We start from the raw sequence: 16,619 nt of genomic DNA on the forward strand, positions 1-16,619 counted from the left end.
AGCCTACCGGTATATGAAAAGTCAGTCTTTAATCATTGTGTCATCGTCTTCCTCCTGCGTACTAAAACCACCGAAATCCTCTTCGTCGGTGTCGGAGAAGAACAGGCCGTAAATAAGCCGCACCCTTGTATAAGCCGCAGGGACCAGAACGAGGGGGAAAAGTAGCGGCTTATAGTCCGGAAATTACGGTAAATGCTAATCATTATCTTGACATAATGATATGCGCTCGGCATCATGATTTTTTTTTTCATGCTTGAAGTAAGAAATGATTACTTTAAAAAAGTAGTTTTATACTTGTGAGTGTTGATGACACAGCTTTGCATCAGTTGATATTATAGTTTCAAGCATGTTTTACTCAATATAGGTCATCAAATCTCAGCTACAAGCTGTAATATCTTACTGAGATAATTTAGGACCAAAACCCTTAAAACAAGTAAAACACTCTAATAAAATCTGCTTAGTGAGAAGAATTATCTTATCAGACAGAAAATAAGCAAATATCACCCTTATTTGAGATATTTAATCTTACTTAGATTTCAGTTTTTGCAGTGCACAACGACAGGATAAAGCTCAACGGGTTTATTTTGAGCTTGATGATGGAGTGGAGTGCGTATGCTACTGGAGGTGTGTGAAGCAGAATGATGAATTAACAATGTGAGTGTTACCAGGGTTTGTTGTAAGTGCGTGTTGGATGAATACTCCAAAAGTTCAGTGGGGCGAGGCAAGAAGGAAGTCCGGAACGAGCGAGAGGTCGGGGGGTTAGAGAGAGGCGTCAAGGTCCATGTCCAAGTGGGGGTCGAGGATCGAGGGAAGCAATTCCAAAGTCCAGAGAAGCGAGGCGCACAGCTCGATCGATGGATAAAGTATTATGGTACTTACAAAATGTGCCACTACACAACATCACGTCTTGTTAAAGTGTCTTCATGCTGGAAAATGTTCAATTGACTTGTGAGAATGCACCCTCTGTTGGATTCATAGCTGTGGAACTCTTTCTTCTTGATAGCGGCCATCAAAACCACTTTTTATTGTAGTTAAAGAAATTTGTGACCAAGCAGCGATCTACTTCATGACTTGTGATGTGAGCCACCACATTTTTAGCATTTTTGTGAGGACACATGCAAGGTTTTCATTGAACAGCGACATATATCTAATGCATCTCTGGAAGGCCATGATATGAATAAAAATGTTGCCTGGTTTTGACCCCACTGTTGCCATTTGGACTCACCAGAGTTTCGTTTGGATTTTGTGAAAGACCAACCAATAACTGCATGAACAGCGACTAAAAAGCAATACAGAAAATAACAGAGTCAGTCAAAGGGAGTCAAGCGAGTCAATACTTGCACTGTTGAACTCACCTATGTTGGCTCGGACTCCACAGGAGTTCTGCAGCCGTATCACTTCCTGTGGACCAAAACTTAGCCGACATGAAAAAATATCAATCTTAACCTCAAGCAGCACACAACTGCACAACCATGCCAAAATAATAACATTTTTATTTAATTAAATGATCACATACAAAAAACACACACTGCATAAAACAAAAGCTGCAGGGAGTGAAATTCCACCATAAATTAAACTGTAATTATTTTTAATAAGAAGACAGAGGTCATGTAAACAGTGGCGTCGCTGATAAGCTCTTAATTACCTTTGTATTCATTTAGTCCAAACCCATTCAGAGCACTTCAATGTACTAATTTAATGCCTGAGAGATTATTTAACACCACACTTCTCTCGTCAGCACTTAGCCTCCTGATGCTGACCTCATCCAAACGGGTGGGGGGGGTGTTGAAAAAACAAGGGAATCGCTGTACCGTGTGATATTAATAGTGCACGTTGGGATAAGTAATGGCCCAGTTCTACAGCCAATTTGGCAAACGATTTTAACAGAGAAAAAATACCCATTACTGCAGCTTGACACAAACACAAAAAATGTTAGCAAAAAAAAAAGAGAAATGCTATAATGTGGCAGGATTCCCTTTGAAATGTGTCCATATGCATAAAAATGTTTTGTTTGAATTTTATGAAGGACTATCACGGCAACACTGAAAAGAAAATGAAATTATACTGAGGGGTAAAAAGTCCTATTGTTATTATTGTGGGAATAAATACACTTTCACGTACAGTATGTGCTTGCAATTTAGAGGAATAGGGCTGTAATAATATAACTCACAATGCTGCACAAAAAAAAATACAAAATAAAAGTTCCTACCGTTCATCAGTCACACACTTGTAACACGTTTTCCTTTGTTTAAATCCTCCTATATGTGTGGTTTTATTCTTAATGTGTAAGCTTTTTATGTTTTGTCGAAAAAACTTTTTCTTGTATTACTTATTTGTTTTTAGAACTTTATGTTTGTTGTAACTTCACAACTTTTTTTTTTCTTAAAATTGTACCGCTTTTTTCCCAGTAACATTTTGGCTTAATTTCTAGAACAGTGTTTACCAGTTTAAAATCAGAAATTTTATACAAAGAAATTTTTTTTTTTTATTGTACTATTTTTTAGCAAAACAGGATTGTTCAGGAAAATGTTCAACTTAATTTGTGTAAATACAAAACAATTTTGTATGAAAAATTACAAAATTACCGTAACACTCTTACTGAAATACTACTGTAATTCTTATAACATCGTTATGTTATAATGTGTTGTTACTTTATCAAACGTTACAATTTTGTTCTCAAAACTTGACAACTTTATCTGTGTAAATTTACAACTTTTTTTTTCATGAGAACTTACAATTTTTTCCAATTATATCACAACTTTTTGCCTCATATTATTTGTACTTTAATATTGTAACTATATGACTTTTTTCTCCGAATTTCACAACTTTTTTTCTAGATGAAAAAAGTACTATTTCCTTCTGCTAAATTTACAAGGTTAGTCACGTAAATCTATTTCAGATAGTTTAAATTTTTAGTGCGGCAGTAATACTCCTTCATAAGATTTTACGCAGTGCACAAGTAAAAACAAAAAACAAAAACGTTGACTCGCGTGAAGCCTTTCAAAATCCTTACACAATGTTACTCAAGTGTGCAAATCAGTGAAGACTTCCAAAGTAAATGTGCAATTAGTGTTGATTACGACTGGCTTCCCTTTAGAGGCACAAAAGCTTGAGGAATTCCACTTAGAAGAAAATCAAGAGTTTTCAGAGGCGTCGCGCACACCTAAAAAGTAGTCCATCTACATTTGTGAAGTCACTCAGTTACCTTAAAAAAGCAGGAAAGCCTTATGAGTGATTGTCATTACCGACTCGTCACGAAGGCAGCAGTTTAGTGGTCAGGACACTCTAGGACTTACTTTCAAAAGTATGAAATGCATCAGTAGTACAGTCATTCGGTGACATGCGCGCTACACTATAGTCCCCATCTTGTATTCTAGTCAGGCTTGTTCAACTACAGCACTCCCAGCGGCGGCTTTAAACCAGGTTGTAGTCTTCCAGGTTGCCCTGCAGGATGTGGTCTTTGACAGCGTGGAAGACAAAGCGAATGTTGTCCGTGTCGGTAGCGCAGGTGAAGTGGTAGTAAATGAGCTTTTTGCGGTTCGGATGCAGGTTGACGAACATGTTCAAGATGAACTCCTGGCCCGCTTTGACGTCCCGCTGGGGACCTGCATTGGGTAGGAAGGGACAAAATTACAGTCAACGTCATTTTGGGTTTTTGTCTGTAATTCTGCTTCGGTCTGCTAGAGCGGTGGTTTAGAGGGATAGCCTCTTTAATGCTCTCATCTACTGAAACATTGTAATCTTCAGTGAAAATAATGACTTGCCCACCACAATGCACAAAACAGCTGGGGGCTTCTAATACATATCGTTCTGCTGGACACAGTTTCCTCTCACCGTTATATTCAGGAAAGTAGTCGACCAAATGTGAATGCATTATTTTCTCCTCCAGCAAATCAATCTTGTTAAGAAACAAGATGACTGAGGACTCTTCAAACCAATCGTAGGTGATGATAGTCCGGAACAAAGCCATGCTCTCCTCCATCCGATTCTTAGAAGACAGAAAAAACAATAAATTAATTAATAACACAACCCCTGAGTGGTGTGACTAGAGATGTGAACTCAAATATGCAGCTAGGAAAACTGCAAATTCTATTTGTTTGTCATGACAACAGGCCTGGCAGAGTGACTAAAGAGCTCCCCCTGCAGATCAATTAAGCACACTGCCACAGAGGAAGAGTGAAGACAGACTTGCAACCAAGCAACTTTTAGGCCATGTCCACACGAACACAGATACTTAATAAACGCATATTTATCTTTGCGTTTAGGCCTCTTGTCCACACGCAAAACTCTTCGCTTAGCATATGCTTGTACACGGCACAAACGGAGACTTGTGATGACGTCACGGTTGTACGCTGTCATTTCCAAGCTCAACAACACTGCCTTGCTGCCTTTAAACACATTATAAGAGAACTTAATGTATGTTTGAACGTAAACATGCTGCTCTTTTCACTCAACATTAATAAAAAAGACACATAAAAATGGGTTTTACGACACTCCCGCCGGCGCAAATGACAGTCAGCTGTTTTTGGATATGATCGCTGTCGAACCTCCACCTGATGGGACAACTTTGACAAGCAAGACTTTTTGCTGTGTGTCATAAGAAAGGTGCAACATTATTTGATGTTTTTAGTCCTTGTTTAACGAAAAATCATAAAGTTAACTTACGTGTACTGCGTCCATTTTTGTAGATGGAGCTGGGCGCGACCAAACAACAAAAAAAAACATAATGTAGCGTCCTCCTTGTAGTGTGTACTGATGTTAAAGACAATATACACTTCATTACATATGTACCATTTCACTATATCCATGATTAAATGCTTTATAATTCCACAAGAGTTTTGCAGCGGTACACGCACGTCCGTGCACTTTGTATAGGCACTTAAACATGCAAAATGATTTCGTTAGTGCGCGCTGATGTTAGAAATAATGTACACTTCACAGCACATGTAATACATCACCATGTTGCTGAACACGTTAGAAATCTGAGTGTTGGGTTTCAGCAGCACAGGCGTGCATTCGCTCTTTAATAATGTTCCCAGGATTCTGTGTGTACGTGCAGGCTGGTTTTAAAGATAATGTACATGTCATTGTACGTCTAAAGTCGATCAAAATAAACATTATAGGAGGTGTAATGCCATCAAGTCAGATATTGCTGCTTTTTTCAGGCTTCTGATTGGACAAAATTTGCATGACAGCAGGTGTATGTGTTTGTGTGCAGACATAGACAGTTTTGAAACTACACTTGTGGACATGGCCTTAAACTAATTGAAAGAGCTTTTTTACAAATCGTATTTTTACTAACCTTATTGTTAATAATATCGGTCGTTATTCAGCGCTTCTCACCTCATGGGCGGACTCCACAAGGACTTGATCATACTCGCTCAGCGCCACCAGGAACATGATGGAGGTCACCTTTTCAAAACAGTGAATCCACTTCCGCCTCTCGGAGCGCTGCCCACCCACATCCACCATCCTAGGGAACATGGGGCCGGGTGTCAAAAACCTTGACTTTGAAGGATCTGGAGCACAACGGGTGATACCCACCGGAACACCATGTTCTCCAGGTCGAAGGGGTACTCGATTATACCCGTGGTGGGCACCCTGACCCTCAGCACGTCCTGCTGAGAGGGCAAATACGCAGCCTCGGCGATCCGGTCCAAGTCATTCAGATAGCTGTTGAGATACGTAAGAGGATTATTTCCATTTAACTTTTTGTCCCAAAAATGAAAGGTTTTGTTCTGATTTTTTGAATGACTGTTAAAGGGGAACTGCACTTTTTTTTTAAATTTTGCCTATCAGTCACAATCATGAGAGACAAGAAGACAAATGTTTTTTGTTTTTTTTCTCTTTTTAACATTTAAAAATTGGCTTGTTCTAGGTGGCTAGCAATGCAGCAAATGGGAGCAATACATTAATCCTTTAAATATGCATTCAAAACCCGTCAACAATACTTCATTTACGTTCTGTAACCTTTTTTCTATTGTAGTAACACATCGGCGTGCTTCGGTATTAGCCGTAAAAGCTAACTACGCAAGAGATAAGCTAGCTTCTACAACAACACAAAACGCGTTTGAGTGTGAATTGCACACCACTGTGATACAACACCAATTTGTACTGACAGAAAAACATGAAGTATCTGTAAAGTATTAGCCTACATTTCATATTTTGTTTGTACACAGCTAGCCAGACAGTGTATGTACTGTAGTTGTAATAACATGGATGGCGTGCTGAGTGTTAAAGTGATTCACCCGATGGAGAGTTGTTCGTCTGGTCCAGTTGGCCGTGGACATTTCCTGTTGATTTTGGATAAGCAATCCATTTATGTCAAAATAGCTTTGCTCCAAATTCCATATTAATAGCGTCAACATCGCTTTCATCCCAGCTTCCGTCTACTCCAACGTCTCACTCTTCTTTCGTGCTTACTTCTATAAGCAGCAGTATATTTAGGTTCAAGCGTATAAGGTTGTGAATCCTCATTTGTCCAAAAATAGTTGACTTTGTTATCTGTTACAAAGTCTGCCATGATTAGAACACACTTGTGCTTGATTCCGGAAGTAGGAACACACATGTTGCTATGGAAACAGAAATCAATGTGTGGAATAAATTAGTCCCAGAAATTAATAAATTATCAAAATACGGTAAATATTGAATATTTTACATATTGTTATGAACATGTTTGTTACTATATTATATATGGACTTGCACTGTGTATATAAATGTTGCTGGAGGGTTTTGAAGTTGTTTCAGAGAGCTTTGAAGGTTACAACGGTGACTATCGTTACCTCCATCTTTCAAGCGTTTATGTCAGATTGTCCCTGACAGTTTGGCTATGTCTTAGTTTTTCATCTGCATTTGTCTTTGTTTCCTGTCTTTAGTTCCTGTCAGCACTCTTATTTTGGTTATTTCCTCATTGTCTCCCTGAGTGCTTTTTCCCCTCAGCTGTGGCTGATTGGCACCTGGCCACACCTGGTGTCAATCAGCCAGCTGCTATTTGAACCTGCCTTCCTCTCCAATCAGTGCTGGATTATTGTCACTACTACCTGTCATAATACTTGTCGTTGTAGCTCTGTCTACTTTTGTTCACTCTGCTCATGTCATAGTTCCTTCGTGTCACAGTAAGTGTTTTTGTTTCTTGTCGACAGTTAGCCTTTGTGCTATTTAGTGATGGGTTGATGAGGCGTCATGAAGCGTTTCGACACATTGCAAAACTGTATTGATACTGTGTCGATACTGTGCCACTAAATACTGACATCTGCTGGACATTAAAAATCCCTACTGGCAACCCATGGACCAACTCAACTGACACTGATTTTATGACCTAGTATATACAATAATATAAACCAAGTCATTGTATTTCATTTAGGATTATTTCATATCTCAATTTAAATACAAATATATTTTTATCTTTTTTAGATACAGTCAATAAATAATGTGAACATGTATCGTGACTAGGATGGTAGAAGGTGGGGATTGAACCCCAGTAACCAGCAACCCTCCGATTGCTGGCACAGCTACTCTACCAACTTCGCCACGCCGTCATTCCTGTAACTTTCTCTAGTAACAGCATTCCATGATTAATATCAATAAATTAACGTTAATAATAAATGACAGAAAAATAAGCACACGTATGACTGAGGAGTCATAGTGTAACTTTGTGTGGTGTTTGAGTTGTCCGACTTTTTGTGTGGCCATAAACGCACCAGTGGCTTAGTGGTATGCGTGTTGTTGACACACACCGTTAGGGCCGCTTGTTGTCACTGTCACTCAAAGTTGCATTTCAAAATTACACAGAATAAATGTGTTTATTTTGTTTAGAATTCAGATGGGTTTGATTTGGTGCGCGGCATATATTTGCTGTGCGGCGCACAGTGTGCGCAGAGGACGCTTGAGCAGTGCACAATCGCGCAGGCGCGCACCTTAGAGGGAACGTTGCTCACAGGGCACAGAGGAGGCGTCAGTGCGATACAGTTCGCGTAACGGTCACATGACCAAAGCAGCTCATGATCGGTCACGTGACTTTCTAAAAGCGGTACGCGCACCGACACAGGGTATCGCTCTATGAGCTCGACGCATGCGCCGATGCATCTGTGTTGCCGGACCCATCACTAGTGCTATTTTAGTTCATAGCCAAGTTTGTTCTCCGCCTTGTGCGCGCCTTTTGTTTGTACCCTTTTGTTTGTTTTTTTGCTATAGTGTTAAATTAAATCATGTTTTCTCACACAATGCCTGCCGCCTTCTCTGCATCTTGGGGTTCGTCACCTACACAGCCTGACAATTTATCATCTTTAGAATCGTTTAAAAAAAAAAAGACATATGTTGTTGTCTCTTATAATGATTGTGAACAATAGGCAACATTCCAAAAAAGTGCAGTTCCCCTTTAAGACACCTTGTGTGTACTTTTGTACAATAACTCTTTGACATTAAAAAGGGGCCCTTTTACTCCTATGTAAACCCTAAGAATATAGCATGTGTGTATTTCCTCCATCCTGATAGATGCCGTGTCTCAAATCAATGCTTGCCTACCATCCTGTCGTTTTTGACTATCTAAAATTGGTCCCATATTTAGTTCTAAAGAGCTTCACTTGAATAGTATATTATTAGAATTGTATATAATTGTTTGCAAAAAAAACTGAAAAAAGAAAAAGTACTATTAAATGTTTTAGTAATAGTTTATAATTACTTAACACTATTAAGCATTAATAAAGCATTAGTTGATACTGAATTCACAAAGCATATTTCCAACATTAATACTCATTAGTATGGAGTTTATAAATTAGTAGATCACTGAATACTGTATGTGTAAGTGCATGTATAAATGTCTAGAGATTATTAGAAGTATGATTTACATACACTTTCTAAATAATGTAACAAACCATTGACAATACCTAAATCTAATGTTATTATGTAGAAATGCTGAATCAATGATTTATAAAGTATACAAATGCAACCACCAAGCTTTTATAAATTAGCTTACTAAAATAGTAATGAGTACAACATGTATTTACTGTTTATAAACTGCATGAGTATTATTTAGGAAATATGCATTATAAATCATCAGTATTTACTAATGCTATATTAATGCTTAATAGGGTGTATTTTCTATAACGTATTGCCAATATTTTTGTAAAAATGAAATTAGATCATAATCTTAAGGTAAAAAAGTTAAGGATGGTCATAAGGTTTTGAGGGGAAAATGGATCGTATGTATGGGAGTTAAGTTGCAAATTAAGGGAAAATAGGTGTAATTTAACAATGATAAAAATATAATAAGGATAAAATCCTAATATATATTTTTAAACTTTTTAATGGCAATTTCATGAAAATAAAGTTGTAATGTCTACTGGAATAAAATAGTTTTAAAAATGTATTTGTAAATGTAAAATAATTCTGGAGCACCAGTATTCCTTTAAATTGAATTTTTTTCTTATCAATGTACTACATTTCATCTTCAGATTGACTTACCTCTAATATTATATTACATCATAAATTTATTTTTTTCTTAAACATTTTTTGTAAATTTTCCATTAGTATTACAATTATGAGTTCAACTTTAAATATTGACATTTTTTCTAAATTGTTTTGTTATTGTAATATTACAACTTTATTATTTTTAATGTGCGTTTTTTGACACAAATAGGAAAAATGGCAATGCATATTATCAAATATCACGGAAATGCATATGTACAAAATAACACACCATGCTTTGCCCTCTCTACAGTTAAGTAAATAAAAAACACCCCTGCCACTATATAGGAAGTATGTTGTGAGTCTAGCTCTGTGCAAATATAACCAAAACACAAATGACTGACTACAACACCGTTGTGTTGGTCAAAATATTTGTTTGTTTTATTTAGCAATATTGAATCAAATATTCATCAGCCATAACAAAGGGTTTTAAATGTTGGTAGCCAGAAGGTCAACCTAATTTTTTTTGCATGTGTGTAGTGTTTCTTTACCTCGTGACATCGCCAACTACTGGCCTAGCATGCATAATACAGCAATTTCAGGTCAGTCTGATGCGTCAACGTGAATCTTTTAAAAAACCTAATCAGGAACGTGTCCCTTTTTATTCAAGCATGTAAACTTCTCCATAGCATAAACACAGACCCCCATGTGGCAGGCAGAGGAACAATGGAAAGTATTCTGCAAAGTCTGAGCAGGTACCCGTCTGTTTACACTCACTATTTGGCAGAGTCCGAGAGCTGGTATTCCCTCTTTCGATTGTAACATTCCTGAATCCCTGGATCGGCCCACAGGCTCTTGATGGCGTCCACATATGGTTTTGTAAATGTTGTCACCGTCTCCACATAAACCTCGCTGACAATACTGGCGTTGGCCTAAACATAGTAACAGAAACAAAACACAAGGAAACATCAATAGAAGAACAATAGCCTCTGTGAGTCTGTTTTTCTTTTTCTTTGACTTTTACAAAAGGGTACCATAGTTGGTAAAGAGTAAAACATGTGATAATGATCATAGAAATGAAGAAAACACATATTATAATAGATAGATAGATAGTATTTTATTGATTCCTTCAGGAGAGTTCCCTCAGGAAAATTTAAATGTAGTGGTGGGTAGCATAGTAACAAAAGCTATACACACATTTCTCAATGTAATGTTTTAGCAATATGGCTAAAATGGTATTGAATCAACAATAACACAAGTAAAAGAGTGAAATATACATTGAAAATCCAGCCATTGTTAGTCAATATGTATCACAATTTGTAATGAACTACAATGAGTACACGATTTCATCATGTCTCACCATCTTCTTTTTACTCTGGTATGATAGTAAATATTGCAAAAATGTTACTTTTTTAAATTGGAACTAATTAGTGATTGAGCAGCATGTACAGTCGTCCTTCGTTAATCATCGTTCATTGGACATGACTACGAGAAAATAATTTTCACAAAGTAGGATTCATTAAATTATAAATATAATATTTTCTTCTTTTTTTTGTCCTGTCCAGCTTCTCAGGCAAATCATATTGTTGATGTAGATGCCCATATACAAATTTACTTTACAAAAGAGAAGTGTAGGATACTTCTCTTGTTGCCTTATTTGTATTTGACTTTATTAAATGTATTTATATTATAATTTGGTGCAGCCGGGCCGGAGCAGGAGGGGATATAGAGAAAAAAAAGGAAGACAGAAGGGGAAATTGTGGGGACAAGAGGGGGATAAGACAGAAGGACAAAAACAACAACAGCAATAGAGCAACATCAGCAAATACGATATGTACAAATATGATAGTAAAAGTGATAGCAAAGAAGCAGTTAATGAAATAAATAATACAGAAATGCCAATGAACATTATTACACTACAAATGGAGCAATACATATACCAATAGAAATGTCACTATTGATAATGAATAACAATAATTTTCCATCTTTTATCAACAATACAATTGTTCAAATGCAACAATACATATATGTAATAATAAAACAATAATACAATATTTTCATATCTACAGCATAACAAACCTGTTTACGACCTTCAAAATATGTTTTTCAACATTATGAGAGGCCTCTAGACATGAAATAACACCTTCCAGTCAGTCACAGTTACACTATTTGGGGAAGGTGGAGTTACCCCTCAGTCATCATTGCTCCAAGGTCCAATCTGACCCGGGGTTGTCAGGGTCCCAGCTATGGGTTAAATAGCATTTCAAAGACCTCAACGGTGGAAGTGGCGGAGGATGACACTGCATGTCACAACGGCACTGAAGGCGGATGAAAGCTGCAACAGAGCGTGGTCTCCAGTCGTCATGGATCCATGCCACTGGATCAAGGCCCCTCTCTGCCAAGAACCGTGTGGTGGCTGCAGGCGCATCAGTCTCCCCACGCTAAAAGACGTCACGCGCAGGCGTCCTCCCGAATGGGAGCCCATCCATTCTGAGGACAGTCATACTCGACTACGAGTGACTGCCGATGATGATTTTCAAACATTGTAGTGATAGCTGCTTGAGGCTGAACTGAGCGCTCAGATTGGTTTGATCTTCTTTAGTGGTCAATAATACTGTATAATTTTTTGTTTGTTTGTTTATTAGGCCATTGTATGCTTGAACATGTTAGTTTAGGACCAAACAATTGTAGAATATGCTTTAAAACATTTTTTTTATATCAAAACAAAATCCATTATGTGGTGAAGTCGCAATATTCGAAGCTCAATGTATATAAACCTGTAAAATATCTTTGTTTATTCTTAAGGACAGAGGGACACACATTTTTTTGTTGTTATTTATTTAATTTCTGTATACTGTACATGTTAATCAACATAAAAATAATCAATCAAATAATTAGCATAAAAGTAACGTTAAGTACTTTTCATATTTTTCCATAATTTATCAGAGTGTATCTTTAAAAACAATATCAGGTATACATAGGGATGTTTATCGATACCAATATCAATATTCCTTATTCATTGGTACTAAATCAGTCTTTTATTGACACCTGATTTTTAAGTCTTACAAAAGTCAACCATGTGTGCAGTGCAAGGTGCAATGCAGTTGTTATAAATCATCATCTTGTAAAGACCACACAGATCTATCACTGTGTTTCTATTAATTACAATTACACACTTAGCTGGAAATAATATTTATGTATGGCGTTCATGTAAAGAGCACATACTTTTTACATGATACATCATATCAAAAATATAACATACATCAGTACAATCAATTAGCATGTTAGGGGGATATGCATTTGAGAAAGGTGTGTTTTGATGCCAAACAAAAGCGGCCCGATGGAGTGACGTCAGACAGCTGTCAGCGGATGCCATCTTTCTTCAGAGCAACTTTATGGATTATTATATTACCTCAATTTTGCCCTTTTTTGAGTGGAATAATATTGGCCTGTGGATTAATGGATTGCTAAGAGGACGGTAGATAATGTGCTTTGGTATGACTCAAATATTGTTGTTACAAACTTTTGTGTGGTGTTGCTTCCTTATTTGTGATTATTGCAAGCTGATTATCAAATGCCTTTTTCAAGCTTAGCAGCGGCACCTGAAATGACTGTGACAGCGTGTCATAATTACGACGGTCAGCTGGATAAAAAAGGACCGATAGCCATATCATTAGTTCATAATCTTAACAGTCTGGGTAGTCGTACTAAAACTAGAGATTTCCCGATCAAAATGTTTGGCCTCCAATTCCGATCCGATTTTTTGACTTCATATCCAAACCAGTTTTGAGTCCCGGTCCGATCTTTTGACAAGCAATTGTAGAACTGAAAATGTGTTATAGCAAGTAACTAAAGTAAACATAAAAGCAAATTTTTATCAAGCTTATCTTACTAAATCTAGAATTTGCTAATATTATGGAAAATCAGATGATGTACTCAGAAATGTGTGGTATTTAAATGTTACATACAAGAGTGGTTAGAGCACAATAACTAGACTAAAGCAAAAACTACTATTGGATCCCATTTAAATCATCATCATTCAAAGCATTCCTGTATACGGAGACTAATGGAAGGTATTTCCGAGGTTTAAGTCGGAAATTTCCACTGAAACACCACAATCCCCACCCCCACCACCCAAGCACCTTGCACTGCACACATGGTTGCTTTAAGTGTAAACAACAATAGACGCTTCTGTAATATCCGTTATTAACACTTCTGACTATTTTTTGTCAGAGTAAATCAGCTATAAACAGTGTAGAGTTGGATGTTTATAGCAATGTTACTGAAGCGTGAATAAAAGTTAAAGTTAAAGGCCTACTGAAACCCACTACTACCGACCATGCAGTCTGATAGTTTATATATCAATGATGAAATCTTAACATTGCAACACATGCCAATACGGCCGGGTTAACTTATGAAGTGCAATTTTAAATTTCCCGGGGAACTTCCGGTTCAAAACGCCTTTGGAGGATGGCGTATGCGCGTGACGTCGCGAGGTCCACGGAAGTGTTTGGACCCTTTTGGACACAATACAAACAGCTCTGTTTTCTTCGACAAAATTCCACAGTATTCTGGACATCTGTGTTGGTGAATCTTTTGCAATTTGTTTAATGAACAATGGAGGCTGCAAAGAAGAACGTTGTAGGTGGGATCGGTGTATGCGGCTGGCTGTAGCAACACAACAAGGAGGACTTTGTTGGATAGAAGACGAGCTAGCGGCGAACTCACCTTGACTTCCTACGTCTCCGGGCCGCCGACCGCATCGTCGATCGCTGGAACGCAGGTGAGCACGGGTGTTGATGAGCGGAGGAGGGCTGGCTGGCGTAGGTGGAGCGCTAATGTTTTTATCATAGCTCTGACGAGGTCCCGTTGTTAAGTTAGCGTCATTAGCAACAGCATTGCTAGGCTTCGACAGGCATCGAATACACATTAACCGTGTATTTACATGTCCAGTGTTTGGTTCGGTGTCTCCTGATAGTAGTATTGTTGATCTTCTGTCTTTCCAGTCAGGGATTTATTTATTTTGTTTCTATCTGCATTTGAGACAGATGCTATCACGTTAGCTCATGCTAAGAGCTTCGTCGATGTATTGTCGTGGAGATAAAAGTCACTGTTAAAGTCCATTTCGCCTTCTCGACTGTCATTTTCAAGAGGATATAGTATCCGAGGTGGTTTGAAATACAAATCCGTGATCCACAATAGAAAAATGAGAGAGTGTGGATTCCAATGAGCCAGCTTGTACCTAAGTTACGGTCAGAGCGAAAAAAGATATCTCTTGAACTGCATTCTAGTCTGTCACTCTAACGTTCCTCATCCACGAATCTTTCATCCTCGCTCAAATTAATGGGGTAATCGTCACTTTCTCGCTCCTAATATCTCTCGCTCCATTGTAAACAACGGGGAATTGTGAGCAGCACTACCGCTTGTGACGTCAAGCTACTTCCGGTAGGGGCAAGTTTTTTTTTATCAGCGAGCAAAAGTTGCGAACTTTATCGTCGATTTTCTCTACTAAATCCTTTCAGTAAAAATATGGCAATATCGCGAAATGATCAAGTATGACACATAGAATGGATCTGCTATTCCCGTTTAAATAAAAAAAATTCATTTCAGTAGGCCTTTAAAGTACCACTGATAGTCACACACACACACACTAGGTGTGGCGGAATCACTCTCTGCATTTGACCCATCCCCTTGTTCCACCCCCTGGGAGGTGAGGGGAGCAGTGAGCAGCAGCGGTGGCCGCGCTTGGGAATAATTTTTGGTGATTTAACCCCCAATTCCAACCCTTGATGCTGAGTGCCAAGCAGGGAGGTAATGGGTCCCATTTTTATAGTCTTTGGTATGACTCGGCCGGGGTTTGAACTCACAACCTACCGATCTCAGGGCGGATACTTTAACCACAAGGCTTTCATGTGTTTTGTACCCTAGCAATAGCGTCTGTTTCCTCTTCATCCACCTTGTTTGAAGGTTGCAGAAGAAGAGTATTTTTCTCCATGAAATGTATATATTCAGATAGGGCAAGTGCAAGCACAGTTTTGGTCAATGTGGCCATCTTGATTTCCCACATCCTAACAGGAACGCTCATACCTCGGCTGTGACGTCATTCCCAGCTCCGACTTCCAACTTCCGAGGTAGATGGAACGCACTAGGGCTGTGAATCTTTGGGTACCACACAATTTGATTCGATTCTTGATTCAAAACAATTCTTGATTTAAAACACTTTTTTTTTATAACAATAGGTGCCACTTCTATGATTAACTACATTCCTCCATAAAATAGATAAAACAACCCTGAAAATAATCTGTATTACTTAAATGAAAACTGGTTTTGTTTAATAAAATTCTACCCACACATTTAATAAAGTCAAATACAAATAAAGCAACAAGAGATTTTCTTTTGTTAAGTAAATCTGTGCAGCCGGTATGGACATCTACATCAACAATACGATTTGCCTCAGTGGCTGGACAGAACAGGTTTTTAAAAGAAAAAAGAAAAAATCGATTTTTGTTTTTTTTAATCAATCAAGAATCATTACAAATAAGAATCGCGCTTCATTCAATTTTTTTTTACAACACACCATTACTCCCCGAGTTTGTATACAACAAAACGACCCAAAAACTATTTTCCAATAATAAGAAGAACAAGAAAAAGATTGTCACATACAAGAAAAAGATTGTCACATACATTCCCCTCTCTCTCTCTCTGGTTGTCAGGGCAGCCCAGGAAGGCGGGAAGGCTTGCTCACACCTGTCACTAATCACCACACCCTACCTTTAGTGATTGCACATACCTGTCCTCTGCTGGTCCTTTATTTCATTTCCTCCATGAGTCCAGACCACCCCAACCTTCTTCCTGCCAAGTCTCAAGCAACTATTTTCTCTTTGCTGTTTCATTTGTTACTTAGTTTTTTTTTGCTCGCCTTCCTTCGTCCAGTTTATTTTGTACTTTGTTTCGTTTTTGTTTTTTCGTGGCGCTCCTCCACCCAGTGCCATTGTTTTTTGGATGATTACACTTGGATAATTAAAGACATTTCTGAATTATTACGTCTTCCTGTCTGTCTGGAATCCAAACTTTGCTGAGCGTACTTTATACTTTAGTATCGTTTATACACTGATACCCTATTGGGTATAGAATAGATAGTATCGACATCTGGATTGATCACTCCTACTTTACTTAGAAGCTTTAGCCGTTAACTTCTTGTGTAGTCCTGCTCA

The 16,619-nt window shown here is 38.0% G+C and overlaps 1 protein-coding gene across 1 annotated transcript in view; it reads right to left on the reverse strand.

Annotated features, from left to right (window-relative positions):
* Positions 1-1,475: 1,475 nt before the first annotated feature.
* LOC133638522 (guanine nucleotide-binding protein G(q) subunit alpha-like) overlaps positions 1,476-16,619 on the reverse strand; it is a 42,888-nt gene continuing 27,744 nt past the window's right edge. The window contains exons 4-8 of the mRNA XM_062031215.1: positions 10,183-10,337; positions 5,545-5,673; positions 5,344-5,473; positions 3,835-3,988; positions 1,476-3,605 (exon numbers count right to left, since the gene is read on the reverse strand). Of these exons, the coding sequence (XP_061887199.1) occupies positions 3,415-3,605; positions 3,835-3,988; positions 5,344-5,473; positions 5,545-5,673; positions 10,183-10,337 (759 nt within the window). The 3' untranslated portion in view covers positions 1,476-3,414. The remainder of the gene's footprint in view (positions 3,606-3,834; positions 3,989-5,343; positions 5,474-5,544; positions 5,674-10,182; positions 10,338-16,619) is intronic.

Source organism: Entelurus aequoreus, linkage group LG21 (assembly GCF_033978785.1).
Source record: "Entelurus aequoreus isolate RoL-2023_Sb linkage group LG21, RoL_Eaeq_v1.1, whole genome shotgun sequence".
Classification (NCBI taxonomy): Eukaryota; Metazoa; Chordata; class Actinopteri; order Syngnathiformes; family Syngnathidae; genus Entelurus; species Entelurus aequoreus.